This window comes from Anopheles funestus, chromosome 3RL (assembly GCF_943734845.2).
Source record: "Anopheles funestus chromosome 3RL, idAnoFuneDA-416_04, whole genome shotgun sequence".
In the NCBI taxonomy this organism is placed as follows: Eukaryota; Metazoa; Arthropoda; class Insecta; order Diptera; family Culicidae; genus Anopheles; species Anopheles funestus.
The window spans coordinates 22,217,225-22,243,080 of NC_064599.1; the positions used below are offsets into that span (position 1 = coordinate 22,217,225).

General features: G+C 40.9%; 5 protein-coding genes across 8 annotated transcripts; 2 read left to right on the plus strand and 3 right to left on the minus strand.

Annotated features, from left to right (window-relative positions):
- Nucleotides 1–18: 18 nt before the first annotated feature.
- LOC125771950 (F-box/LRR-repeat protein 6) lies at nucleotides 19–15,337 on the plus strand. 4 transcript variants are annotated; one of them, XM_049443166.1, is made up of 10 exons: nucleotides 19–905; nucleotides 1,544–3,169; nucleotides 9,532–9,807; nucleotides 9,879–10,089; nucleotides 10,169–10,338; nucleotides 10,413–10,553; nucleotides 10,677–10,844; nucleotides 10,919–11,151; nucleotides 11,233–11,367; nucleotides 11,493–15,337. In XM_049443166.1, exons 2-10 carry the CDS (start codon nucleotides 2,528–2,530, stop codon nucleotides 11,716–11,718), a joined length of 2,202 nt encoding a protein of 733 aa, XP_049299123.1. In that variant the 5' UTR covers nucleotides 19–905; nucleotides 1,544–2,527; the 3' UTR covers nucleotides 11,719–15,337. The 4 variants fall into 4 exon arrangements, with proteins under 4 accessions (XP_049299123.1, XP_049299125.1, XP_049299124.1 ...); XM_049443168.1 differs by having other exon boundaries at nucleotides 19–311; XM_049443167.1 differs by having other exon boundaries at nucleotides 19–207.
- On the minus strand, nucleotides 4,754–6,096 carry LOC125771990 (probable chitinase 10). The gene is made up of 2 exons (XM_049443253.1): nucleotides 6,045–6,096; nucleotides 4,754–5,982 (listed from the first exon to the last, which is right to left on the minus strand). Exons 1-2 carry the CDS (start codon nucleotides 6,052–6,054, stop codon nucleotides 4,826–4,828), a joined length of 1,167 nt encoding a protein of 388 aa, XP_049299210.1. The 5' UTR covers nucleotides 6,055–6,096; the 3' UTR covers nucleotides 4,754–4,825.
- Nucleotides 6,384–7,165, plus strand: LOC125772015 (protein obstructor-E-like). The gene is made up of 2 exons (XM_049443290.1): nucleotides 6,384–6,481; nucleotides 6,547–7,165. Exons 1-2 carry the CDS (start codon nucleotides 6,475–6,477, stop codon nucleotides 7,143–7,145), a joined length of 606 nt encoding a protein of 201 aa, XP_049299247.1. The 5' UTR covers nucleotides 6,384–6,474; the 3' UTR covers nucleotides 7,146–7,165.
- On the minus strand, nucleotides 7,494–8,881 carry LOC125772008 (probable endochitinase). Its single transcript, XM_049443282.1, has 2 exons — nucleotides 8,764–8,881; nucleotides 7,494–8,675 (listed from the first exon to the last, which is right to left on the minus strand). The coding sequence occupies exons 1-2, from the start codon at nucleotides 8,768–8,770 to the stop codon at nucleotides 7,903–7,905; spliced, it is 780 nt and encodes a 259-aa protein (XP_049299239.1). The 5' UTR covers nucleotides 8,771–8,881; the 3' UTR covers nucleotides 7,494–7,902.
- A 57-nt stretch (nucleotides 15,338–15,394) lies between the features above and the next one.
- On the minus strand, nucleotides 15,395–24,258 carry LOC125772012 (uncharacterized). The gene is made up of 3 exons (XM_049443288.1): nucleotides 24,076–24,258; nucleotides 21,638–21,791; nucleotides 15,395–16,210 (listed from the first exon to the last, which is right to left on the minus strand). The coding sequence occupies exons 1-3, from the start codon at nucleotides 24,213–24,215 to the stop codon at nucleotides 15,848–15,850; spliced, it is 657 nt and encodes a 218-aa protein (XP_049299245.1). The 5' UTR covers nucleotides 24,216–24,258; the 3' UTR covers nucleotides 15,395–15,847.
- Nucleotides 24,259–25,856: the final 1,598 nt, after the last annotated feature.

Sequence of the window (25,856 nt, forward strand, 5' to 3'; positions counted from 1 at the left end):
AAGAAACTCTGCTGCTCGCATCACGACTATCCTACCCACCCCGTAACTTTGACAGCAACAATAAATGTCAACAGTAAAAAAGTTTGGAAAATCGCATCGCATCGAGCAGAAAGTAATTAGAAATTTGATAGTGTTTTAGTTATAATTTTTTGTTACCACTATTAACCGTGCCCGTACAAGCGTGAACGGAACCGTACGCAAGTGGAGGTTGGTACTAACGTGCAGTAAATGCGTCTCGAAACGAAGCGCGCCCATCGCTGGCCATTTTCGTGTTGGAAGTGTGGATGTTCCAGTTTTCTTGTTGAGCTGAGGTGATTGAAGAAAGCGCAGTTTTTTTTCGTGTTTCGCTGGCAGTGCGATTGGTATGCAGCGGCTATCCGAATTGTGTGCAAAACGTTTATTGTAAATCAATTATGGTTTAATTGAAAGCATCAAGAAATAGCATCATCGTCGCCGTACAAATAGTGGTGCAGCTTGTTGTCAAGATTGATTGCGTTACGCTTCCCAAACGCATTAGAAAAGAGAACGAGTACGGGTAGGAGAGCGAAGAAGAAAGAGAGCGTATATACGCGATGCGAAGAAGGATCGTGTGTGTGAGTGTAGTGGTGGTGGTTCGGAGTGCACACACAGCGCAATGTTTATATCGTCATCTCGCTCGGGCCGATTTCCAAACCGATGAAAGCTAGAGAGAGAGTCAAGCAGAAAAGAACGCGTAAAGCGTGTGTGTGTGGGGTAAATAAGCCTAGAGAGTTAGAAATTATTAGGACACAAGTTGAACGAGCCACACTACACAGTTGGTGGAGCGAGTGGTTAAAAAATTGGTGGTCAAATTAAATCGACTTTAAATGCGAGCAATCCCCACCGCAAATTGAACGTGGCAGTGCCGAAGGTGCGAATGAATGTGGGTACGTGTTTTGGTGTGTGTTCGTCTTCACCGATAGCTTTCAATACACAGCGCCATTGAAGCAAACGGCCGTTTGCGATAAGCTCTGATAAGTGTGTGCAAAGAGACAAGCAACCTGAACACTCTAATTTACACGAGGATTAGACAGGTGTTTTTACCCTGTTTCTATCTTTCTCGTACTGTATGGGAAAAGCATTTTCCCAACAAGGCCAATAAGGAAAAGTGTCCAACGTAAAAAGGGTTAGTGTAAAGGGTGTAGAGGTGAAGAAATTTTCTTGTTTACAATTTATGACATTAGTTGGAAAAGCGAGAATCCGAAGCAATTTGTAGAGAGCAAATCGAGAGAAAGTGAGCGAGAGTGCATGAGCCGTGTGCGACAGAGATGACGCGAGATGCGATTGCGCGGGTATACTTTTCTTCGGCTCGTGGAAACGAGCGAGTATAAAAAATGTTGCCGCGTTGCAACGCGAGAGGAACATAAAAAGAGAGTGAGAAAGAGAGAGAGAGCGATCACATTACCACCAACAAATATTTTTGTCTATAAACAGACAGCATCCTCGAGTGATTTTTTTTTGTGTGTGCACAGTGGCATTTCTTATTTTCTTTTCGGCTTACCATTTTTTCTTTTCTTCTCCACAGGGAGCATTTTCCGTCAAATGGGTAGTGGTGGAAGAATTTTCCGAAACAAGTGAAAGTTGAACACCCCGTGCTGCAACTCGTTGCCGGAAGCTGTTGATTCTTTCCGGATGTTCCGGAATCCTTGTGCGCTGATTTTTGGCAGCAAATCAGTAGTGCGTAGTAAGCAAAATGTAGTGAACCGTAGCCTAACAATGCTTACTGAAGTGTCCACGACATCGTAGAACTTTTCCTGATCTTCAAGGATCGACTTAGCGCTTAGAGAATTCGCCGAAAAGATACAACCAATCCAAGGAAGGAATATACTCATCATCGAATTGGTTTCATTTGTGAGCCTTTATTTACAGCGGGGAGATAAGGATGTTTCGCGTTGAACGTTGGACAAGCCGGAAAATGTAGCCATACACTAAAGCTGAGTGTAACCTGTGAATCGTTTAATGGCCGTAAAACTATTAACACGCACAACACGTGATAAGAAGAGACGAAAGTGAAAGGGAAAGTGATACAAAAAAAATTCTATATACTAAACTACACGACGTTCCGTGTAATTCTTGTTATTTCTGTTTCTTATCATTTGGCTTGTAAACATTGTGTCGAGGGCTTGGGTGTGTTGTTTCTCCCATACATACGGGGACGTTTGTGACTTGTAGTAATATAATTCCCTATGGAAAGACTGCATACGGAAACCACGTAAGCATAGACATGGTCTAGTCGAGATTTGAACCCAGAAACCCCAAGGCGGGTGTATCGCGCGTGTTCGAGTGTATTATTGGACCGTGTTTGAAGCCTGTGGAGACAAATAACAAACAAAACAAGATGTACTGCTGCGGGCAGCAACCGAAATAGTGGTGATTTTAGTGTGCAGAATTAAAGTGTTAGATTCCACTCATTAGTCATTTAACAGACACTGTGCAATAATCGAAAGTGGTATAAGAAGGTCAAATTCGTTTTTTTTTACCTTGTTGTTTTTTAATTAAACAAATTATCATGGAAACGCTGGCGGAAACGAGTCTTCCGGCAGGATTGAGGCGCACGGAACCTTCCTCCCTTATTCCCACCTCGCCAGACGGGGAACAATCCCCACAAAACAGTAATCCTGGCTCGGTACTGGCCAATATCATCGGTACCAGCCCGGGCGGTAGTAGCAGCGCGCACAATCTGCTCGAAGATCACTCACAATCATCGCAGGAAGATAGTGGCAGTGTGGTCAGTCCAGTTCCGCATCCCGAGCCGGAAGAAACGATCGAAAACATTGAGAAGGAGCTAAGCGAATCGTGCGTCGATACAGACTCACAGCCACCATTGGAGCTTGGTCATAGGAAACGGACCACCGCAACGGTATCACCGCGTAATGCGCAACAAGGAGCAGCAGCATCAACGTCCTCCCCGACTACATCAGCAACCGGCGGGAAAGGAAACGATGCCAACGGGCAGTCGGCTGTTGCAGCGGGAATGGCGACGGCTACGGGTACCACATCATCATCAACATCAGTGTCAAACGGTAGAAGCTTACCGAAGGTGACACCGAGTGGTGGTAAACCGATGGCCATGCGTAACTTTGACCGCAAGATGAACAAGGCACGGGGGCGACCGAAACGCAAAGCAATGGTAGCCTTGTATCAAAGTGAGGTGAGTTGAAAAAGTAATGGCTAGAATTAGAAATGAATGCTAACTGTTTTGTAAGATAAATTAAGCTGTATGATTACATGTTTATCGAAAGGTTCACCTCTTAAATCAATGCTCAAATAAATATGCTCAACAATTTCTTTAAAATGATCCAACATTTATGGTCTACGACAATCCAGGTTGTGTTTAAATCGCACAACTACGCATTATAATTCAAAGGATGATCTCAAAACTGAGGGTTTCCACATACATAGATGAAATAAAGAAGCACCTTTAACCTGTTCGATCTGTGGCGTGGAATTGATCTTGGAATCTGAATTGTTAGGAACCTAACAGATAAAAGCGGAAATTCAACTTGGCGCAACATATCGAGATTGTACTATCAAACACGGAAACGGAGAATCTGTTGAGATTTCATAAGAATTTCATAGTGAGATCTGAACAATGAATTTTCATAACATAACTGAATAAATTATGAAACTTTGGAACAAAAGTAAACTACCGATTGCAATATATCAGAACTAATTCCCAATGAGCAATATCTAGAAGAAGCTATTAAAAACCTGACGATCAAAATATCAAAACGATCTGCTTGAAGAAGCTGCACTTGCGATCGTTTTATATACATCGCGTAGTGAGGTTTGGAACTCTTGGGATCTTCCAGGTTAATGATAAATTTCACAAAATCTGGTTATACACCACTACGACACTATCAATGAATAAAAGAAATTCAAAAAAGTGATCGTACCTTTGAAATTGGTTAAAACATCGCACAGCTCTGTGGATGGCATACTTGGTAGTTGCACATGACTGTTAAGGTCAAATTAGCTCTTGAAGCCGGCATTTAAACTGAACGTCATTCGGCATTTTATGGCGTTGAGCAGCTGTATGGGCTTAGACCCATACCCCAAACTTTTGGGGAGCACTCAATACGTGCTTGTGACAACCCCAAGATCATGAAAAGTGAATACTGAATAATAAAACTCGAATTCTAGGCTTGCGACAGGCAGGATCTAGAACGATTTTCCACAACAATAGTAACGCGACTTTTTAGCGTTCTAATCCTTTTCTTATCTATGAACAATTTTGTAATATACGATGTACATTAAAACTTCCGCTCGGGATTATAAAAAGAAAATCCTTCCCCATGTGATCACAGATTCCACAGTGACACAGTTCACACTGGCGCCCTCTACCAAACGCTAGCCCGACATTTCTCTTTATTTTTTCCCTGAATTACGACGATCACAAAATGCAATTTTTCCACGACACTATCGTCTGTTTAAACGACTGGCCTTCTAAGCTCAGAAAACTGTCAAATCCAATTCGCTGTATAGTAGTGACATCATTGTACAACTCCATGGTACTCCATATAAACGATGCCAAACATATTTCTGAGAATGTTTCTTTCGAACTCTGCTGAGAGGTTTGGTTCAGCTTAGAACAGAGATTATATATCAGAAGTATAACTCCAAGTTTCGATTAATCACTCCAATTATTGATTAATCATCGGACACTTGAGTTCCCCGATTTAAAGAAGGTAGCGTAGTGGGCGATTTAAGGGACTCATACAAATAGGTGACATTTGAGAAGATAATGGTTCGCCTTTCCTATTCTTTATTGCAACTGTACTGTACTTCTTAAATTAATGTACACAACTTAGTATCCATCATTTTCACACTCAACCAAATGTTCCGCAGCGCAACCCTTCTTGGTGTCGTCCCACCGATGTCCTTCGGGGCAGCTTAACACTTCCACACATCCCCAGCGACATCCAAAGTACTTGCCACAATCTCTTGGATGGGCCCAATAGCTAGCCTCCTGCTCTCCGGTAATGATCGGACAGTTGGGATGAATCTTCTGTTCCGGTTCAGCGACAGCTGGTGTTTCACTCGAAACTGTTGGTGAACCACCCGTTCCAGAACAGTCCACATTATCCGGATAGTCACACACGTTGATGGCGGTATTGAAATGCAACCCGGCAGGGCACACAATCTCGAACGCCACACCATTGTCACACATGTAGTACTTAGAACATTCCGTTTGATGGCGGAACATGATTGGATAGTATCCATTTTTGGTGGGACACTTCGGATGGTTCCGAATCACATTCTTAGCTTCCTGACAGATGCGACAAGATGATGGCGAAGCACCACCGTGACTACCACCGCTAGCACCGGTGGCAGATTCGGGGCTCAATACGGGCCCGGAACAGTCCACATTGCGCGGATAGTCACAAACGCTTAGCAGTGTGTTGAAGTGTAACCCTGCTGGACACTGGATAAGATAAGCTGTGCCGTGATCACACTGGTAGAATTGCGTACAATCCTTAACGTTCCGGAACATCACTGGATAGTATCCGTTGGCTCTCGGGCAATTAACATGCCGTGGGATGGCTTGTTTCGCCTGTCGGCAAATATTGCACGTTCTGTTCTGTCCTGCTCCACTAGCTCGCGGGAACTCGTAGTAATTATCGCTGGGCGGGGAATGGATCGGTTCTGACACGGTTCCATCCCTTCCACCGGAATGCACATTCGAACAACGGACTTTCGATGCATGTTCACATACTTTCGTGTCCTCGTTGAATGCTAATCCTTCGGAGCACAGGAACTCGTAGGCGGTACCACGATTGCATTCATAGAACTTACCACAGTCATGACCATCACGGAAGTATTTCGGAAATCCGTTACGTGAAGTACATTGCGAATGAGATTGGATTTGATTTCCAGTGCGATAGCCGCATCTATTACCCGATTCCCGAAGGTCAGATCCGGATGTTAGCGCAACCAACGCAAGTAGTAGTATTAGAGACCAAGCTAAGCAAAAAGGAAGATTAATAATATTCTGCTACAATAACTTTGGCATAAATCTCTTTTACCTGGCATCATCTTGGAATGGTTTAGACGAGCGTCTTCTGCGAATGTTAGGCGAACTACTGTTGTATTATGGAACTGGGACGGTTGTTATTTATATGCGATCCTCTCAGTACCAAGGTGACCCTTTATGGTAGACACTCTTAAAAGTTTGCTACCGATATAACACTTTCACGTGTCTGTTTAATAGTCGATTACCTAGGCAATCAGCTGCACGTGTGGTCGGATGGCTTTGATGCTCTAATCTCGCTCCCAAAGGTAGGTTTAATAAAGAGCAATCTTCCGACGGCGTGTCCTGTTCAAGTGCCTTCAGAAGAAGTTCCTCACCGGTCGTTTTCTCATATAAAGACTGCTACCGATCACGCTTTGAAGGCCATAAATCGAAGATACTGAGTAAGAAACAGTTCGTGTATATTTGGTACTTTGCAGCAGATCATGGATTGTAAGGATACTAATTTGAGGTTAGTTACACCGTCAATTCATTGTTTACGATCTTATCCTTTTCAGTAAAAGCTGTATTTTCACTGTTTCTATTATGCCTGGGTTCGTTAACGACAGCGGCTCAAGTTGAAAGTCGTGCTAGTGCCCCGAACTGGCTCTCGATCGTTCCAAACCATTGGATGTGTGCCGGACACAATGCACCCGTGTTCTTCCCTCACGATACAGATTGCTTCCGGTACTATGAGTGTGTCTGCGAGGATGCGTACGAGTACGTGTGCGCGAAAGGATTGCGCTTTAACTCGCAAACCTTGCACTGCGATCAAGCGGAACAGGTGGCTTGCCAGGCCGAGGATGGCGATGCATCGATTGCACATCCGTCAGTAAATACGGACGCTTCGGTTGAGCAACCGGCAATTGATCCACGCTGCCCATCGTTGGAAGCGACCAAATATTGGTCCGACGAAAGCAACTGCTCGAAGTACTATCAGTGTGTCGGTGGGGAGGTTGTTGAGCTTAACTGTCCCGTAACGTTGGTGTGGGATAATGCAGCGAAGAAATGCAATGCACCCAACCCGAACAAATGTTGTGCGCCCGTCCCATCGGCACCGACTTTGGAGGAAGAATCGATGAGCCTGTGGAATCGGATCCAATCTTGGATGGGTTAGGGATGGATTAACTGTGAAACATATGATGCGTACCAAGCGTCAATAAAGGAGACTAAATAATTACCATTAATTCTCGCGAATTGCACACAAGTGGCACGTTTCATTTTGGAAGCAAATAAAAAGTACACCTAATAAGTGCTAGTTAAATCTATCCGAGACTCGCTTCTGTGCTCTATCGTGGGCTTATCTGCTTTACAATGTACGCAACACTACTTGAGTGGATACTCGAACAGAACAGACCGCAAATCTTTATAACCACAGTAGATTCAACAGGCTGCGAGAGAACGAGATTGTGGGGTGGATAATTCATGTGGTCAGCATGCTACCGCCACCGTGTGATTGGAACCGATTGTTTGTATATTATTTTTATTCTTGTGGAAGAAACTATTTGCAAGATATGTTGTGCGAGACTTCAGAATTAGTATTCACCAGTTGCTTGTAATTGAGGGAGGACATTCGTGGAACGAAAATTATTTTTCACAAGCAACTCTTATTATAAGCCACAATCAATCACCTTCTTTTTGTTATTTGTGCATCATTTGCTAATTGGTTATTATTTTTATTGTTTCAATCAAATTTGATTTTAAGTACAGTTTTGATCCTAAAGGTTTTGACATCTTTTATGAATTAAAAAAATCATTTAAACTTCTTTTTTCATTGTTCACAAATAAATACCATATTATTCATGGAAGCCAGGAGTAAATTCACTTCAAACAATTCGTCATATGTATGTTAGTCGACAGTTTCTAACCTCAAATTAATCCGTCGTCCATACATTCGGCGCTGGTGGGATAACTGGACAACATTGTGAGTTGCCAAAGCTGTCACAGCGCTTTTGTTCATCGTTCCAATATAACCCGTCTGGACATTTGAACTTTTGTACGCAATTTTCCAGGCAACCCAAATATCTGCTACAGTCGGAAGAATCTGCCCAATAGTTTGGCTGTGTGGCACCAAATGGTGGACAGTTTGGCTTTGGTGTACCTCCCTCTGTTGGTGGACGATACGTTGTAGTGATGTCCGTCCAATCAGAAGTTGTACTAGTACCGTCCGTCGTTGAATAAGAAGTTGGTGTAGAACCATCCGACGGTGGCTGAGCAGATGTTGTACTATGTTCTGGCCATGGGTAAGGAGTCGTTGTACTAGGAATAGTCGTTGTTGGAATAGTAGAATCGCATTCAGTAGTTGTTCCTATAGTTGTAGTGTGGTCCAGTGTTGTGAAAGTACTGGTTGTCGTACTTATCACCATCGTAGTGGTATGCGTTGACTGTGACTCGCATTGCGCATTTTCGGGGTAATCACACACGTTGATTTTGGTGTTGAAATGCAATCCCGCTGAACACTCTAATTCCCAAGCAGTTTTATCCTTGCACTCGTAGAATCTACTGCAGTTTGTTGGATGCACAAAGTACACTGGAATAGGTCCCTGGACGTCGGGACAATTCGGATGGTTGGGAATGTGGTCGCCTGGGTTGGCCAGAATGCTTACAATCAGCACTAATCCCAGGGTAACGTATTTCATTGGAAGTACTGGAGGAGGTAATAAAACCAATTGAGTTAAACACTTTTTACCTATATTGTCACTAAAACTATGTTCAACAATTTAAGGAATGCGTACCGATCATGTTGTAGAATACTTTTTAAACTATCACTGTACAGTGTATGTATTCACGATCACTGTTACCTGCGTACTGATGCTAAAGCCAGTGGGTGTCTCAGATTTTTATAGTTCTTCTATCCAGCGGTCATTAAATTAGTACCGCTCTATGGTGTACTACTTCCTATCTCAAGTGGTATGAACAACCTATAGGAAATCAATTGTCAGGGTAATCTATCAAGTTACTCTACTGCCTTATCAAAGGGGATTCCACCGGTGTAAAAAAGGATATCATTGCATTGAACCGAGCGGTGATAAATGTTTGCACATCGTTTGCCAATGTTGAAGGTTCACTAACAGGTGTGTGAGGTTATGTGAATTGAGTAACGCGTAACGCATAATGCCTTATCAGTGTGTTCATCAATGGACTATAATCACGCGATTAGTAAGCTTTGCGGGATTTTGTTAGAGTAGTGAGTTATAGCTTTATAGCGGAGGATGACGGAGATTTATTTTTTTGTTGTATTTTGCCGTTGAAGTGTACATCAGCGAAGGTAACGTGCCGATATCTAATCCTATTACGCTGCACTTTACACATCAGTCTTTTGATATGGCGTACGTCATCTTCAACACTGATGGTGTCAAGAATGTGCAGATCATACTCATCGGCTGCTGCCTCAAACATAAGTGCTGTGTTTATTTTAACGTGCAACATTGTATTGAACAACTTGTACCATACCTTTGAGCGAATCCGTTCATTCGTTTGCTTCTGTTGATTCTTCTTCTCAGATAAGTGAAAATAAAATCGGCATTAAGCTGTGTATAAAGAAAGCATCTGATGCAACAGTACAACCAAAGAAACCGATCCGCAAGCGTGCCCGTAAACCCAAGAGCCTTAACGAGGATAGCTCGGACGAGACGTCACCGGAGAAGCGAAACCGGCGGAGCGAAAAGCCGCGAAAAACGAACAACAACACTGAGAAGCGAAGTGCTGAGGAGGAGTATAAGCCACCGGAAGATCAAAGTGTTTGGGCGAACGAAATACCCGATCCGGTGTTGTATACGGTAAGAAATTGCGATCGAAAAAAAATTACTTTCGAAATTATACTGAATGTTTGCTTCATCTTATCAATTAGATCTTCAAAAATGTCGTCCAGGATGAGGGAAGCCTGCCAACGCTGATACGCCTGTCGAGGGTTTGCTCGAGCTGGTACAAAATGTCACAGAGAGCATCACTATGGCGTACCGTCGATCTTGGCACGTGGGCGAAAGATCGGTTTAAAACGGAACCGAAGCTAAAATGGCTTATCGAGAACCGTCTTAAGCAAGCGACAGAAGTGGGATTGGGTAAGGGAAAATACCCCTACATATTAGGATCACGATTGTGGGAACTTGCCTTAATGTCTACTTACTCTCCTCGTTACAGCAAACTGGAAGGTAACGAACGTGCAATGCGTGCTGGATAAGTTACTCGAGGCAGCGCCCGGGCTGATCAGCATAACGCTCACCGGTTGGAAAGCGTTATCTGCCGATCATTTGTTCTTTCTAGTGCAAAACTTCAAAAATCTAGAAAGTCTCGATCTCAGCTCTATCAATGTAAGTTTGCACGTGTTTGTAGCGTGCGCTCTGTAGGTCACTTTTAATTGAGTTTTTTTTTTCTCCACAAACAGGCTGAAGTTAACGCCAATAAAACGGCTGTTGGCCAAACGTCCTTGTGCAATGCCATTACGGAAATGGGAAGCAGGCTTACCCATCTTCATTTGGCCCACAATCGGCTCGGTGGTATCCCGCAAATTGTGAAAGCCCTCTCGGTAAGTGTGTCAAGTGTGTGGGTGCTTTAAAGTATTTCAAGGCTTTTAGGATTGCCCACGAGTGCGTTACTTACATTAGGTATTGATGTGGCATGCTTATTTTTGTTTGTGTCCCCATTTCAGACTCACTGTCCGAATCTGGTGCTGCTGGATCTGTCCAACGTGAACACGGTTGCCATATCGCACGGTATACTGCATATCGAGCAGCTTCAGCACGGTTGCCAGAAGCTGAAAGTACTCCGGATAACGAATTCACACATCAACCTTAGCACAGCATCGTTACAGGAGCAGGTGTGTAGAGAGCGCTCGAAAATCAAAGCACAAATTATAAATAAAACTCTCCTTTCTTGGATTGTGCATTCTAGATGGAATCACCCGGTTTCCCCGAACTAGAAGAGCTTTCCGTTGCCTCGCTCGCGGATGAAGCGCGTCTATTTAATGACGAGTTTCTGCAGCGCATCCTTAAAACCAGTACAAAGCTGACGCTACTAGACGTCCGTGGTTGCGCCCGCCTTACGCACGACAGCCTCATCCGGTTGCCAACCTGGGATTTGAAGCATCTCTTCCTATCCGGATGTTCGATCAATCGCGACATGGGGTAGGCAGTGATTGAATTAGTAATTAATTTTTTTGGTAAACAAAAATCTTATAACCTTCTTCTCTATCCCCCGACGAACAGCGCTGGCCTGGAGCTGATTGCGTCGAAATGGGCGCACAGTTTAATTGAGTTCGATCTGGCGTGGGCAAGCGCCACCAAACCGCTGGACGATGCATTGAAAGCCCTTGCGGACAAGGGTTCCGAATCGCCATTGAAGTGAGTTGGTGTTACAACAAAATGCGCTCGAAACACATTTGCTTTCCGAATGATCGTTTTGTAGATTTCTTAACCTTGGTACGATCAAGAAGATCTATTAACAAGCACACTCATCCTGTTTACAGGTACCTCAACTTATGCGGATCATCGGTTTCATTGGAAGCGGTAAAGGAGGTGCTTGCAAACTGTCCACACATTAACGCCATCAATCTCGCCTCTTGTCGCGGACTGCCGCGCGGTGTCAAGCGGTTACTGCAGGGCGCACAGGAAATAGCGGAACTGCGAGAAAACCTGGGCGTTACGCTGAAGGGTGTACCTTCACAATCTTCCTCCTCTCCAAGAGATACCTAAGCGTCCTTTCTCTCGCTCCTCCCCACCACCCCCATGTGAGTGCCCTTTTCTGCATGTGATGGTAAGCGACACGTTAATTAAGGAGAGTCCCCGGATGATGGTGAATTGTATTTGCACATATTATCTACTCGTAAGACAATTGTGTGATAAGCAAATGGCAAGTGAAGTTCCGATTTGCAATCAACCACAACCACCAGTGTGTATGTGTGTGTGTGTGTGTGTGTGTTGCGGATGGACACATTAACCAAACTCCCAGTTCGTGGCATTAGGAGTGAGTGGCAGCATCAGCAGTAACAGTAATGGGTACTAGCAGTAGGAGTAGCAGTAATATTAACAGTAATAGTACCACATTTTCTCCCCGGTTGTCTTTCGTTTTCTAGCAGGCGACCTCATTGTTGGCATTTTTTGTAACATAAACGTGTGCACCATTTGTTTGTAATTTGTTTTTGATCGGCAAATCGTAGCCACACTAGAGAATGGCGTAAAGTGCGCCATTTTTATTTGCACTAGTTGCTTCTCGTTATCGGATTTCCATATCTGTGTTGGGTGGTAAAAGGAGAGCGAAGCATTTATGATATCAACAACAACAAACAAATGTTTCCCGAAACTGGCTGCAAAGACAAAACCATATTAAACTCTGCTACCTTTAATTGCACGCGTCTTGCTCCCGCGTAGATGCATATCATCTAGCGTGTATGTGGGCTGTGCAATGTCCTAACGGCTTCTTCGACAGATGTACCTTTTTATGTTTTGTGTGTGTGTGTGTGTAACGCAGTACCTTTTTCCGGGCCATTTTCTTTTCGTAAAACCCACTTAATATCATACAAAATTTGTACGCTCAAAAACGATCTCAACCGACGTTTCAATTCATCATTTGTTTTTTTTTTTTTATTTTCTATTGTGTTATAGATTGCGATCTGTGTTAAAAATTGGCTTTTATAAACAGACAGGAACAAAACGATTCTAAACAAAAGTGCGTAGAAAATCTAACAAAAATCAGTGTAGTTATTAAAATTTGGGTACGATATCAGAGCGCTAGCAGGAATCCTAGTTGGTTTTGTATTAGGTTCGTACCTAATCATCAAGAGCACATTTTAACGTTCGCATTAGGACATACAACTCGCAACTCGACAAACAAAAGTCCTCTCAGCCCGACGTTGTATGGTGATCCAATCCTTCACGAAGTGGTTCCCATCGGTTTGTACCTTCTTTTGCACGCTTTCCCAATGATCTCTTATCATAATTCCAACCCCGCACTGTGCCTCAACAATACTTTTAAGAATCTCTTTACAAACTTTTTCAAAATTATTTGCCTTTAAGTTAATGTGTGTTTGTGTTCGAAATTAATCGTTTTAATATTATTTGTTCTGTTATCTGTTTATTCGCTAAAGGGTTTTAATTGTATCTTAATTTAAATCGTGCACTGCTACATGCAATAGCTACCTGTTACGTGTCTGTACCTAACCATTCCTGATCAACGTTCAACTGGTGCCAACGTGGTGCATTATTTTAAAATTCTCTTTAACATGCGATTGTTTAAAACATGTTCAAATTTCTCATGCTTCGTGAAGGATGGAATCATGTATGCGACAGAAGAAAACTAGACGTTAAGTGACACAATATTGCAATATACTTTGCCCTGTGAAACGTAGTAATGCCCACAAAGAAATGAGTAGTTTTCTTTAGGCTTGCTTATTTCGGTTAACAAATTTACTAGCGTGCGAAGAAAGTTTTTAAATATTTTTTTTTGTGCAAACAATAGTACGAAGAACGGCTTACAATCGATGATAGAGAAGTAGAGTAAAAAATGCACCACATTCAAGCTGATTGGTCAAAATGAAGAGCTGCTCTTTAAGATTGTTTTGAAATAGGTCTGCTTCAACAAAAGTTTTAATAAATCCAACTAAAACACAGCATTAAAAAGATAGTAAAAACGAATAAATTTTATATTTATAAAAGCACTGCAATATAGCCAAACACAGCTTAAAGCCTGTATAAAAACCAACCAACAGCAACAAACTCTACTCATGACTTTACACTTTCATGCTGTACTACTATTAGTACAATTATGAACAACTCGCTGTCAAGAGATAAGCAAATTTACTACCAGAAGTGCTGCAATCAAATGTTTGGTACGATCAGCTTAAATGTGGAACATTCTTTAGACAACATAACAGGTAGAAAATTGTTATTACAAAGCGATTGTAGTATTCATCTTCAAAGTGAGCCCAAAATGATCAAAAGATTTTGTGCGACCAATAGAAAAGAAAAGCGATAAAAGCATAAAAGCTAAAGAAAATCTTTAAACAAATGGCAGAGAGCAATAGAGGATAAGCAAAAAGGTTTACTTTCTTTCCGCGAAAGTGTGAAACAGATAAATTTCTAACACAAGTGCAAATCACAAAACGAAAACATAAGACGCATGCGACGAGGAAGACGAGTGAAACAAAAAACGGAACACCCGTTTTCGAAACAAAATGTGAAGGAAGAATCGAGGCGAGCGTGTATTTTCGTACCGGAAACCCACCACGATTCAACGCCGTACCCCCTGTAATGTGCGATATAAAATGACAAAAATACGTAGAAAACAAACAAAAACCCAAGTGTAGAGTGTAGCTAAAACTTTTCGCGTCCCCTCATTTCCCGTGTCCCCTCAAACTGCAAACCTTCACCTCCATTCCCATTTTTTCCGACCGGAGACAACGTTTTTTACAAAGCAAGGTTCGCGCTCCGCTGTCGTTAACGTTGTAATTTATTTTGTTGGCTACGCATAGGTGGCAATATACTAACTACTAAGTATCATCAATAAGTGCTTAAAAGCTAAGCGAAATGAACGAGATAAGAAAGAAAGGTAAAAAAAAAACACAACAAAAAAAAACAAAACAAACAAACAGAAATAATGAAGGATCAAACTTTTCTTTGTTAGTAGTGTGTTTCTTGTTGCAGCAAAGTGAAGAATAAAACAAACGAAACATAAGAAAATAAAAAAATACAATCGGCAAGATGTTGGCGAAAGACACACGTTCACACACACACTGAAACTTGGTTTGGCAAGTACTTGAAGTAAACAAGGGTGTCAACAGCAGGAAAAAAAGGCACTATTAAATAGAAATGATAGAACAAAAGAAGAAAAAAACATGTGCTTCAGAATATATGAAAGGTGTATGGAAAAACCACATGTGTTAAAGAAAGAATGTAAGTGAAGTTGCAACAGTCAGTCAGACAAAACAGAAGCAAACATTAATAAGCAGCGTGAGGAAAAGAATTATTTTATAGCAGCCATTTTGTCCCTCTGATGGGCAAGGGCAGAAAGGAAAGCCAAGGCAAAACCAACAAATGTAAGCAAACAAACAATTCCCCACTTGTAAAGTGAGTGCGCGTGTGAGTGTGTGTGTGTGTGAGAGAGAGAGAGAGTTAAATGCACTTCGAATAGAAACAAAATGCGTCACAAGTGCAACAGGAAAGAGTTACAATGAGTAAAAAAAATGATTGCGAGAAAATTATATTATTATTATTATTATTATGATAATTATTAGTATAGTTTCGTTTAGACTTATTGGAAAAAATATATTATTGAATAAATGTGTTTTATACAAAGCGAACCCACGAATGAACCGAACCGATTTGTGTGGATGTCTTTACCGTGCCGATGACGCAAGAAGAGTTTGCAAATTCATTTTTAGGTTTGTACTTAATTTAAAAAGTTTTATTTATCCTTTAATCGCTTACCAGTCAAGCGCATTTTTTTATAATAAAATCTATTCAACCGGCGCCTGCAAGCTCAATCCCAAAACGATAAAAGTTTGCATTAACAGCGGTTTTCGTTTGCTGTCTCTTTCAGTATTCTTTTTACTCGATCGATCGATCGATCTCTGTTTGTCGATCGCCCCGAAACGGCATCAATAAATATGCACTGCCCATGGTGACAGTTGCTTAAGAGGAGCGGAAAAAAGGCAGTCGATGGAATTTGAAGGTGTTTCCCTCATCAATCCGATGTGTACGATCGGTTTTGATGAATTCGCGTTAGGTATTCGCCTATACGACAAAAAAAAAACCTTAAAGAGCTCTCCTCCAAAAAAACACGCAAAAGAACGGTGACGATGGGTTTGCGGAGAGCAATGTGGAGTACTTAAATGCGCAGGTTCGGGTTGCTGTACTTGACGTACTTCAGCAGGGCATCGTTCTCTTCGCACACCCACGGCTTCACATGGTGACAGGCGACATCATGCCAGTGGACACCGTCATCGTAGAAGTTGTTCAGGATGGCCAAACAGTTCTCCGATGCACCGCCCTGGATCAGTTCACGGTTGTCTGGCTGTGGTTTGCCAATGCCGCCACCCTCGGACCAATCGTTCTGGTTGCGTACCGTCGTTGGTGCGAGCTTCTGCAGCTCGGCCGTCCAAAACCATCCGTTCACGTTCGTGGGCTGCAGATCGGGACGATCGCATCCCTTGAAGTCGCACAGCCGTCCACTGGTCCAGATATACTTTTGCTGCAGGGATAAACAAAATGAATGGAAGGCATTAGTTGAGTAATATTTCAAAGTTGAATTACTTAGTAGTAGCTGCCTTAGAATTCGATAGTTCTAATATAGGTCCTGTTTTCAGTAGAGGAGTAGCCGGAAAGGCAATTCTTGATACAACGACCACGTTCCAAACCGCGAAGTGTAGTGTTTTAGGATATTCGGTTATAAAGATAGAAGAGAATAAAAAATACATCAGATCCCCTGCACGAAATGATCTGGCGCGATCAGGTTACAGGGTTGTCCAATGCAAGATGTAAAGGTTAAGTTACTGGAACCTTTAAGAAGGAAACTGGAATAACTGGAGAACTGGTTTATGTCGGAATTTCCCATGTGTCTCGAGTTGGCCAAGCGAAATCAATTCTCGGCATTGGTTTTTCATACTCAAGTTTTACTCTGGCGCAAGCTTTAAGGCACGACGGACTTATAAATTGTAAAAACTTTGTAAGAGATTCAGAAAATGGGAAAAACTTCACGTCTAACCCGAAGCACCTCAGATCAAACTTGACGATCTGAAAAAATCCAGAAATAGCTGCAACTTTGCCATTAGAACTTGAAAACTTTGTTGCACAACATGATAAATTATCAATTGTCCCCGATTGCACAATGCAGGTGCTACAGAATTGAGCAAATGGAAGATGTACCTTTCATGTCTACTGAATCGTCATCTTCGACCAGATCGATAAAAACTTATTGAAATCTATAAGCAAATAATTTAGTTTGTGATCTCAAGTTCGATCTGATCGTTGACTGTTGTGAACATTAACCTTATGAAACTAATTTTTCTTGAATGCAACTATTATTCTTGATTTTGAGTTTGTGACATTTATCAAGAATATAGCTATTAGCCCAAAAAAAATCCTTCCTTCCAACAGTTTTGCCAATAATCGCTTTCCCTTCCATGGGGCTTACGTTTATTGCAGACTACTGGCGGCAAATACAAAGATACGCTGCAACAACAGCAGCTTCGTCTTTTTTTTTGCGCAAGTTGTAATTAACTCACTCACTAGCTGCTAGTGCTCAACAACACCCTTGCGAATTGCTTGGCCACTAATCTTCCCATTACATTATACTTCTCGTTTCTCGATGGCGAACATTGAAGGAATCGACTGTAAAGTGGTCAAATCATCAACCATCAAACAAAAACCACAATTCCACAACCACCAACCCAACCCGTCTTGGGAAATGTGTCCCCACCCCCCCATTCCTCACACTGCAGATTGTCATTAAACTAAAGCTGATCATTCCCTGGTCGAAACACACCTTACGGCCATCGTCGCCATTAGTCCCGGGCGGGATGACGATGGTGCGGCGCATCTTCAAGGCGTGTTTGCATCTGCCAGACGAAAACGAAAGTTTTTCCAAACCTGGCACCATACCACCTGGCCCCGCCGGTGTTGGACACGCCTTTCCCGCGCCTCACTTTCCCTCACGTTCCGCGCTTCTTGTGGAATAACAAGCTGCATGATTTTCATGAGCTCATAATTATCATCTCGCCTGGGCTTTTGGCGATTGCGTCACTTGGTGGGCATCTCGTCGGCCGGTCGGTCGGTCGGTCAGTCAGTCAGATTTAAAAATTTCACAACGCGCGCGTGTGTGTGTGTATCGTTTCCGCCATTTGCCATACCGGGACCGGTGGCCTGGATTAGTGTCATCGTTGGAATGTGAGTTTTATTGATATGCTCTTCCACTCCCAGCGATATGTTTTTTGTTCCCTTCTTTAAACACAAACCCTTTTTTGGGTGGCTTTTAATACGATTCTCTAGGGCACAGAGGTAGATGAAGATCAGGTGGTTTATTGAAACGCGATCGTTGTGCTGTTGCGGTGCGTAAACGAGTAAACAAAGAAGGTTCGAAGTATAAATAAACCTTTTTTTTTCAAGTATGCACAGATTTGAAGTGTGCTTATCCGTACTGTAAGACGCACGGTACACGGACGGTTGGCACACACAACACAGCAGGGAAACATTTAACGTAATGTTCGCGCAAGTGTGCAGCGTGTGAAAATTGATGGATAATAATAGGGGTTTGGGGCTTCCTTCTTTATCTTTTGTTTTGTGGTGTCTGCGAATATCTGCTCGATGCAACTTTGATAAGCTTGAAGAAGAGGAAAAAGTCAAACAAATGAGCTTTTAAGGTTTGGTTTTGCCTTTTAAACGCTCTACTGTTATAACTATACTGTTTAAGCAATTTGAAGAACACATTTTTATGTTTTGTTAGAAACTTCTAAAATAAAAATTAAAAATAACTTTTGTTGAAACTGTATTTATAACTATCTATTCGAATTCTTGTTCGAATCTTCATGGTGAAGATGCATAAATATAAAATATTACTATAGAAAATAAATTTTCTTTTATCATTTTAACTTTTCCTTTTGTTCCCAACAAAGCCAGAACCATCATTGGAGAATCATTAATATTTAGTGATTCTTTGATTCATGAGCATCGATTTCTATGTTTTTCCATCCAATTTCTTTAATTATTAATTTATTAATAATTTTAAATATTTCTTGAAGAATGAGGTTATAGACGAGTAACTTTTTTTTCTTCTTCACTCAACAGATCATTCTTATGACATATAAATGAGATTCGATCCGGAACCTTTTTGGTGTATTAGAGCGAATGCTTATGCGAAAGATTGTCTTCGATCCGTCTTCGAAGACCAGCATTCAAAACAGACAAAATTCAAACACTGATTCTACTAGTGTTAATAATCAAAATTTTTAAAGAAAACACAAAAAAAACTACGAAAAAACATTTGTAAAACATAATTGTTTCCCATGTAACGAAAACTACCGGAAGCAAAACTGACCGACTGCAAGCACAGGGAAAATACACCGATTTTTAAAGCAATTTAAAAACCAGAAAAAGAAAAAAACAAAAAAAACTCACAACCAACAAAACTGTCCCGATTACGTCGAGCATGAATAAACGATTAGGTTCGCAAAGACAATTCAAACAGACAACGTTTTTTTTGTTGTTTTTGCTCATGTTTGTCATGAATATTCAAGTCTGAGCGAAAGAGAAATACAAAATCACCACTTGTCATAATTTACTGACCAAACTTCGCCGAGACCCAACGGAATCAAATTGTGTGTCTGTGAATGTTGGAATTCGCACAAATCGCACAAGCCAATCGTCGCAACCAAATCGAAGGCAAAAAAAAAGAAACTAAATCGAAAATCATGTTCCCGCTTAACGGTTCAGGCTGGGCGAATCTGCCCCCGCTTATTGAACCGGTTTAAGGGAAAGTGGCCGAAGTTATGATAATGATGATGATGAGGTCAAAAATTACCCAGTCCTTGCTTGTGGTTCGATTTTTGCTAAGGGTTTTTTTTTCGTTTGTGGTGAGAATTGGTCAAATCGTGTTTCGTCGCTTTCACTGGTGTGCACCATCTGCCTTTTATTAATTCATACGCAGTTACGCGGTTCCCCGCCATTTGGAAGGAAGTGAAGCTAAAAATAGTTACTCATTTAAAACAACAACATCGTTACTAACGAAGTAAGCCGGGAGGAATCCCAACGAAGCCAAAGGAGGGAAGGGACAAATTTATTATCCTTACAGCAAGCGGTACTTTGTCCACATACCGAGTTTTTGTGTGGGGTGGAGCCAACCAAACGGGTGCATCATTGCAGTTCCGTTGCTGCCAACGAAGACGATTAAATAAAGCAGAAAAAAAGTGAAAGCCAAACCCGAACCTTCCGAACACCAACGACGACCTTCCGCAACACGCAGCTAAACCAACAAAAAAAAAACAAAATATTCGCGTCATAGTAACGCACATCACCATAGAGACGTGTGGCATACATTGTTTGGTGGGTTTGTTTTTGTTTGTAAAAGAAACCGTTGCATCGTTGAATGCATACCGATGTGTGACATCATCACCAACGATGAGGAGGTCTTACGAGACGGCGCAGACGTGCAGAATGCAGATGAGCATTGTGGATGATCAGTATGCGTACGCATGTCTCCCCCAGTTCCGGCCCAGTAGTGGTTTGTGAAAATTATATTAAACCAAAAACGAACCTCTGTCGCTCTACCGGTTTGCTGCTTCAGAGGAGAATTTATCACTTAATATACAGTCGAAATAATCGATAAAACTGAACTTTTTTTTATTAATTATCTGTTAAAAAAAATCAACTTAGTATGTTGAGGAAAAACGCTTATTATTTAATTTTCAAACACGTTTTTCCCAAGATGCAAAATTGTTACGAGTGACGCGAAAAGCAAAAAAAGGTTTAAAAACGGTTCACTCTTCCAAAGAACCCAAATTAGGACCATCCCGTTGGTCAAAAATATTGCTTCAAAAACCCAAATATAAATGGATCGATATTAGATATCAGGATGCTCTTTATAGCATTTAATAGTGCTTGATGAAACATTTTTTTATTTTTCTTTTATATGCTTTATATGCCAAAATACTGTTAAAATATGCGTAAAAAGATCTTTTGTTTTAGCTTTAAACGTTTTTCATTTTTTGTATAAATTAATTTTTTTTTTCAATTTTGACTCTTTAGATTTTGGATTGCAGCACCTTTTTTTACAATATTTTAAAGTTTTTGGAATTTAATATTTGTTGGAAAATTAATTTAAAATGACAAAATAAACAAAATAAATTTAAAAAGATATAATTTGTTCTCGTATTCTTCAATGTAAGTTATTTCTTGTGGAAAAAACAGCCAATTTAATTTTGAAGATAATCCTCAAAAAAAACCCACACAAAAAATGACCTTTGTCTGAAGTGCCTGATTATATATCTAACCTTAAAATTAGACAAAAATTTTATAACACAAGAAAACCCCACTTTTCCCCCAGATAAGATGTGACATAATTAATGAACTTTCGTCTATTAAAAATGGTTATTCGCAAATTTGGCACCATTTCTAGTGGACGGACGCACCTTGCCAAACTGCTTCAACCTATGCTAATGAGTTTGTGCGCGCACCATATGCCGCTATCGCCTAAAGTGCACCATCCGACGGTGGTCAGCTTCAGTTTTCCGTGTGACGCAATGTGAGTGCCGATAGTGAGTGTATACGGTGGGGGGGTGGGGAAACCTTCCCCACCCAGCAAAAACACAGTCCCAGTATCACCGTGGCGCTACGAACCGCTTCCGGAGATGGGAACATCAAGCTTGTGCATCAAGTACACCGATCGGTATGATTAGATCGGCATCAAATGTCAGTAAACGACGCAAACCAACGCCGTCGTCCGGCAGCAAACAATGAGCCAATGATTTGTGATTTATCGATGACAAGTTGAAACGATTCAGCCCCAAAACCTCAAGGCACGCTGACTTTTCGACCCGGACCATCGTTTTCCGGGTTCGGGAACTGCAAAATGCAATTGCATTTTGCACGTGACCGGCCGTGTTGTCTGTGTCGGTGCATAACTTACCCGTCCTTCCACGATTCTTTGCTTGATCCACTCATTTTCCGGGCTCGTCTCAACGGACACACTGTCCATGCAGCGCTGGCGGCAGAAATTTCTCGCATCGAGCCAATCCTTCTCAACGCCCCGCAGTGTTGGATCGCGCCAGGAGAAGAAGTAGCTGTGTGGGTGAGTCAGATAGAAAGCGGATGAAAACATAGCTGCGTGATACAAGCGATTGAATTTTGAACGGTTCAAAGGTGCCAAATGCAGGTTGGCTGGGTCGGGTTTCGTTTTTCTCCCATCGGGTAGAATAAATTGATCATTTAATCTATGTGGAGTTAATTGAATATTAACTGTTTAAAAAAAAGATTTATAAGACACTTTCAACAGTAAGAAAATTTATGAAATTTAACAAAAAACAGTATAAATGAACGCATTTTGTAAAAAAAAAAATGTGAAAATCATTTTGATCATTTTTTCTATTACTTTTTGATGTTTTTAATTCAAGGAAATAGTTTTTCTACTTCGAATATTCATATTATAAAATTAAAATTAATTTATAAATTGTTTTCATTATAGAACATATCCTTTTTAACATATATAACATAAAACAAACATTTGATTATTATGTAAAACACAAAAAATCATCGGCAGTCTTACACGACAATGGCCGGGTATTAAATTCCATCAGGACAGACTGTAGTAAAGTTAAAGAAAGCCAGGAATGGCAAAAAAAGAAGGAAATATAAAAAAATGTAATATTACATCTTATTTGTGTTATATGGTTGGTATGTTTAAATTAATTTTTATCTTTCTTTTTTTGCGTCTGTAGAGTACTTTAAAATTTTTAGAATACAGCCTGGATGTTAATTTTCAAAATAAAAAATCTTCTCTATACTCAGAAGTCACTGTTTAATTCAAGTTTTGTTAATTAAATTCCTTTGGCACATAATTGTATGATGAGATATAATTTAAATTTTATAGAAATTATTATGTTCCAGACAAGGATTTACTTAAAAAACAAAAACCTATAAAAATCCTTAACTAATATACTTGGAATCCGTATTTGTTACGGTTACAGCAATCACACAGCTTTGAGAATAACAACACGATTGCAATGCCTGTTACATCTGCTCATAACACTTGGCTCATCGCAAGCATGATCATAGTTTCATATTTACCTCACTGTTTACCCAACAGCATAACAGTCAACCCTTCAAAAAGCCTTCATTCGATCACAGACGGTTCAGCTTCACCCAAATGTCAATAAACCCATCCCGCGCCATCCTACCGCTTCGCTCGTATCATCTCTTACACAACAGCAACGGTCCGAGAACCAGGTTTATTGATGCGGGTCTCGTAAGAAAAGAAGAGAAAAGACCCTTCCCAAGCCGAAGAGTTGTTCAAGTGACTTAACGTGTTATTCAAAGGCACCCATTACCATTTCCTTCGTTGCTGGCATTGAACTTGCTGTGTGTCGACCGCACCGGCAATTCTCCGACCCAACAGGTTCTAGGATGTTGTAAAGTAATGCGTGGAGAAAGTAGACACAAGATTCTGATCGATCGGACAGCATCAGGCTTGGGTACGATCATGTGTTTTCGAACAGAGAAGAAATTATTGTCTCATGGAATATTTTTATATTGTTTACTAGTAATATTTTTCTTCAGACAAAAAATATGTTCAATACAATATGTTTTTTGACATCAGGTAAGATAACATTAACATTTACGTAAAATTAAAAAAACACACACACAAACAAACTACCACCCTGCGTATCGGCAAATTTTCTCACATAAAGCTTTCCGAGTGACATTTTGCGAGCTGGTAAACAATGATAACAATCTCATTGAAAAAGCAAAAAGGTTTGGGGGGCTCATCATCAGCCCGAAGCCCGTGCTGGGTTAAAGACGTGAAAAACGTGCAATTAAGAAAGCGGAGGGGGGCAAAAACAAAAAAAAAAAGAGCAACAAACCAACTCCCTGGCGCCTGAGAAAAACAAACCTCACTTCCCATTTGCACCGATCGTCCATTCTGTAGGTGATCGTAACGAAATTCTCACGATATGGTTTGTTTTGTTTGTTTTGTTTTTTTTCTTTTGTCTTTTTCACCTCTGTACAATTTCTTGCAATACCGTTTCGATCACTTTTCACCCCCACAAGGCTGGGGAGAAAACAAAACAAAAAGCAAAAAAACCGCGCACACGCTCTCTTACCGCATAATGTAGCGCACGGAGTTTGCGGTGGTGGTACATTGCGCAAGCGGCGGGGGTAAAGGAAATTTATTAGGATAAGGTGTCGGAAAACAAAGAGAAAAGAAACAGCAAAAATTTACTTTAAACCCGATCCACAAATCCTGTGTGTGTGTGTTGTTTCTTTACAGTAACACTTTCTCCGAGCGGCGGTTCGTCGCTTGGGCGTTGAAGTCTTTTGTTTTTTCGTTTTTAAAATCGCTCGCCTTACCCTTTGCCGTCCGGTGCACGCTCGTGGATGATACGGCTTGCACAAAGGGCTGGATTCGGTGCATCGAGCGTTCTGCCGTTCGGGAACTGGGCGGCCGTAAAACCGACGAGGGCAACCGCTATCAACACGAACTGCTTCATCGTTCACGGTGAGGCTGGTGTTATTTGGTTAATTGGAAATTTTTCCTCTATTGTGCCATTTCACCAAGATGTACCGATGTTTGCAACGAAAACCAAAAACAAAAAGGTATACGAAAAATTAAAATTTAATTAACGAAATTAACGAAACACCCGTCACATCGCATTCTAATGTTTCCGATGCTATAGAATTCACGCGTTTTCAGGAAATTTTGCAGGAAATACTACAACAAAACACTTCACCAATTCGCACAATCGCACAATGATAAGCATCGAACGAGCTTCAACACCTTTCAGCGCTTGTTATCCTCTACTTCTACTACTTCACAACGTACCTTCCACCTGGCTGCACGATCCAGCGCAAACTGAACTGAACATAGCCCACAAACCTTTATTTATAGAGAAGAATCGCGTCGCGGGCCGTGTAGTGTCGGTGGTAAGCGATGAACAGCACCGGACTGTGTGATCAGACCCGCTGGAGGGAAGGAGAAGCAAAAGAAAACGATGCAGACACGAGACACAGCGTCACAAGGGACCATGCCGGGATAAGGACGGGAGTTGGACTTCGAACGCGTAAGACAATTGCCCGTGAAGATGTCTCGGGGTGGTCGGGTGATGTCTGTGTTTTGATCCGGCTTTCCCGGCTGGTATGGTATGGTCCTGCTGATGATGCTGTTCCGTTTTTTGTCGTTGTTCGTTTTAAGTTTTGTTTTCTTTAATACAGTTTCATTAATAATATTTTCTATTGGACAGGCGTGTAAATATGCTAATGCAATTATACTTTTAAAAAGCTGTAAAACGATTAATTCCCATGTTAAAAACGTAAAAACGATCAATGCGAACACGTATGCATTGGGAAGCATTAATTGATAAGCAAATGAATCATTAATTTTTACCATCAAAAAAAAAACACACACACCCACGATACTTTGTAGCGGAAAGTAATGGTTCAAATAAAATAAATGACACCTCGTTTAGCTGGGCGCCCTAGCTGATGCGAATAAATAGTGACTCAACAAATGTGGGGTGTGTATGGGATGGTACCGATACCGCAACACAGCTGGATGGATTTTCACATTTTATTAGATGTTCAATTAACGTGTACATTTAACACCTTTTTTTTGTAACCTGTTGCATATGAAGCGATACTTTGTTTGAAAGTAAAAGTTGCTAAGCGGAACCAGACACATGTTGTTGATAGTGATAGTTGTTGATATAAAACGATAAGTTAGATAGAAAAATCGTCATGATTTTTATTTGGCTAAAGTTATTCAATCTCTGACTGAATTAAACAAAATTAATATTGTATTAGTTGTGGTTTTTTAAAAATAATATCCGTAAAAGATCATTTACCGATGGGAAAAATACAACAAAATATTCTATAAAGATACAAAAAATTACGTTAAAAATATAAAAAAGAGTAAATAATAAATAAATATATTGTAGTAATCATTAAATAAATAAAATAAAGAAAAAAAAACGAAAGTTAAGAAAAAGTGTTTTGCTACATTAAAAGATTAAACTATAAAATCAAGAATTAAAGAAAAAAAGGGAATAAGATAAAAGATAAATAAAAAATAAATTATTAACAGGAATGGATCAACAGAAAAAGGAAAGTAAAGAACAATACAATAGGAAGGGTTA

What these genes read in the sequence shown, in the direction of transcription:
- LOC125771950 (XM_049443166.1), top strand. Translation starts at nt 2,528, where the DNA reads ATGGAAACGCTGGCGGAAACGAGTCTTCCGGCAGGATTGAGGCGCACG. An exon ending in AAATTGTGAAAGCCCTCTCG is followed by an intron (nt 10,554 to 10,676) that starts GTAAGTGTGTCA and finishes TCCCCATTTCAG; the next exon opens with ACTCACTGTCCGAATCTGGT. An exon ending in CAGCATCGTTACAGGAGCAG is followed by an intron (nt 10,845 to 10,918) that starts GTGTGTAGAGAG and finishes TGTGCATTCTAG; the next exon opens with ATGGAATCACCCGGTTTCCC.
- LOC125772012 (XM_049443288.1), bottom strand. Translation starts at nt 24,215, where the DNA reads ATGAAGCAGTTCGTGTTGATAGCGGTTGCCCTCGTCGGTTTTACGGCC. An exon ending in CGTGCACCGGACGGCAAAGG is followed by an intron (nt 21,792 to 24,075) that starts GTAAGGCGAGCG and finishes TCACCCACACAG; the next exon opens with CTACTTCTTCTCCTGGCGCG. An exon ending in AAAGAATCGTGGAAGGACGG is followed by an intron (nt 16,211 to 21,637) that starts GTAAGTTATGCA and finishes TTATCCCTGCAG; the next exon opens with CAAAAGTATATCTGGACCAG.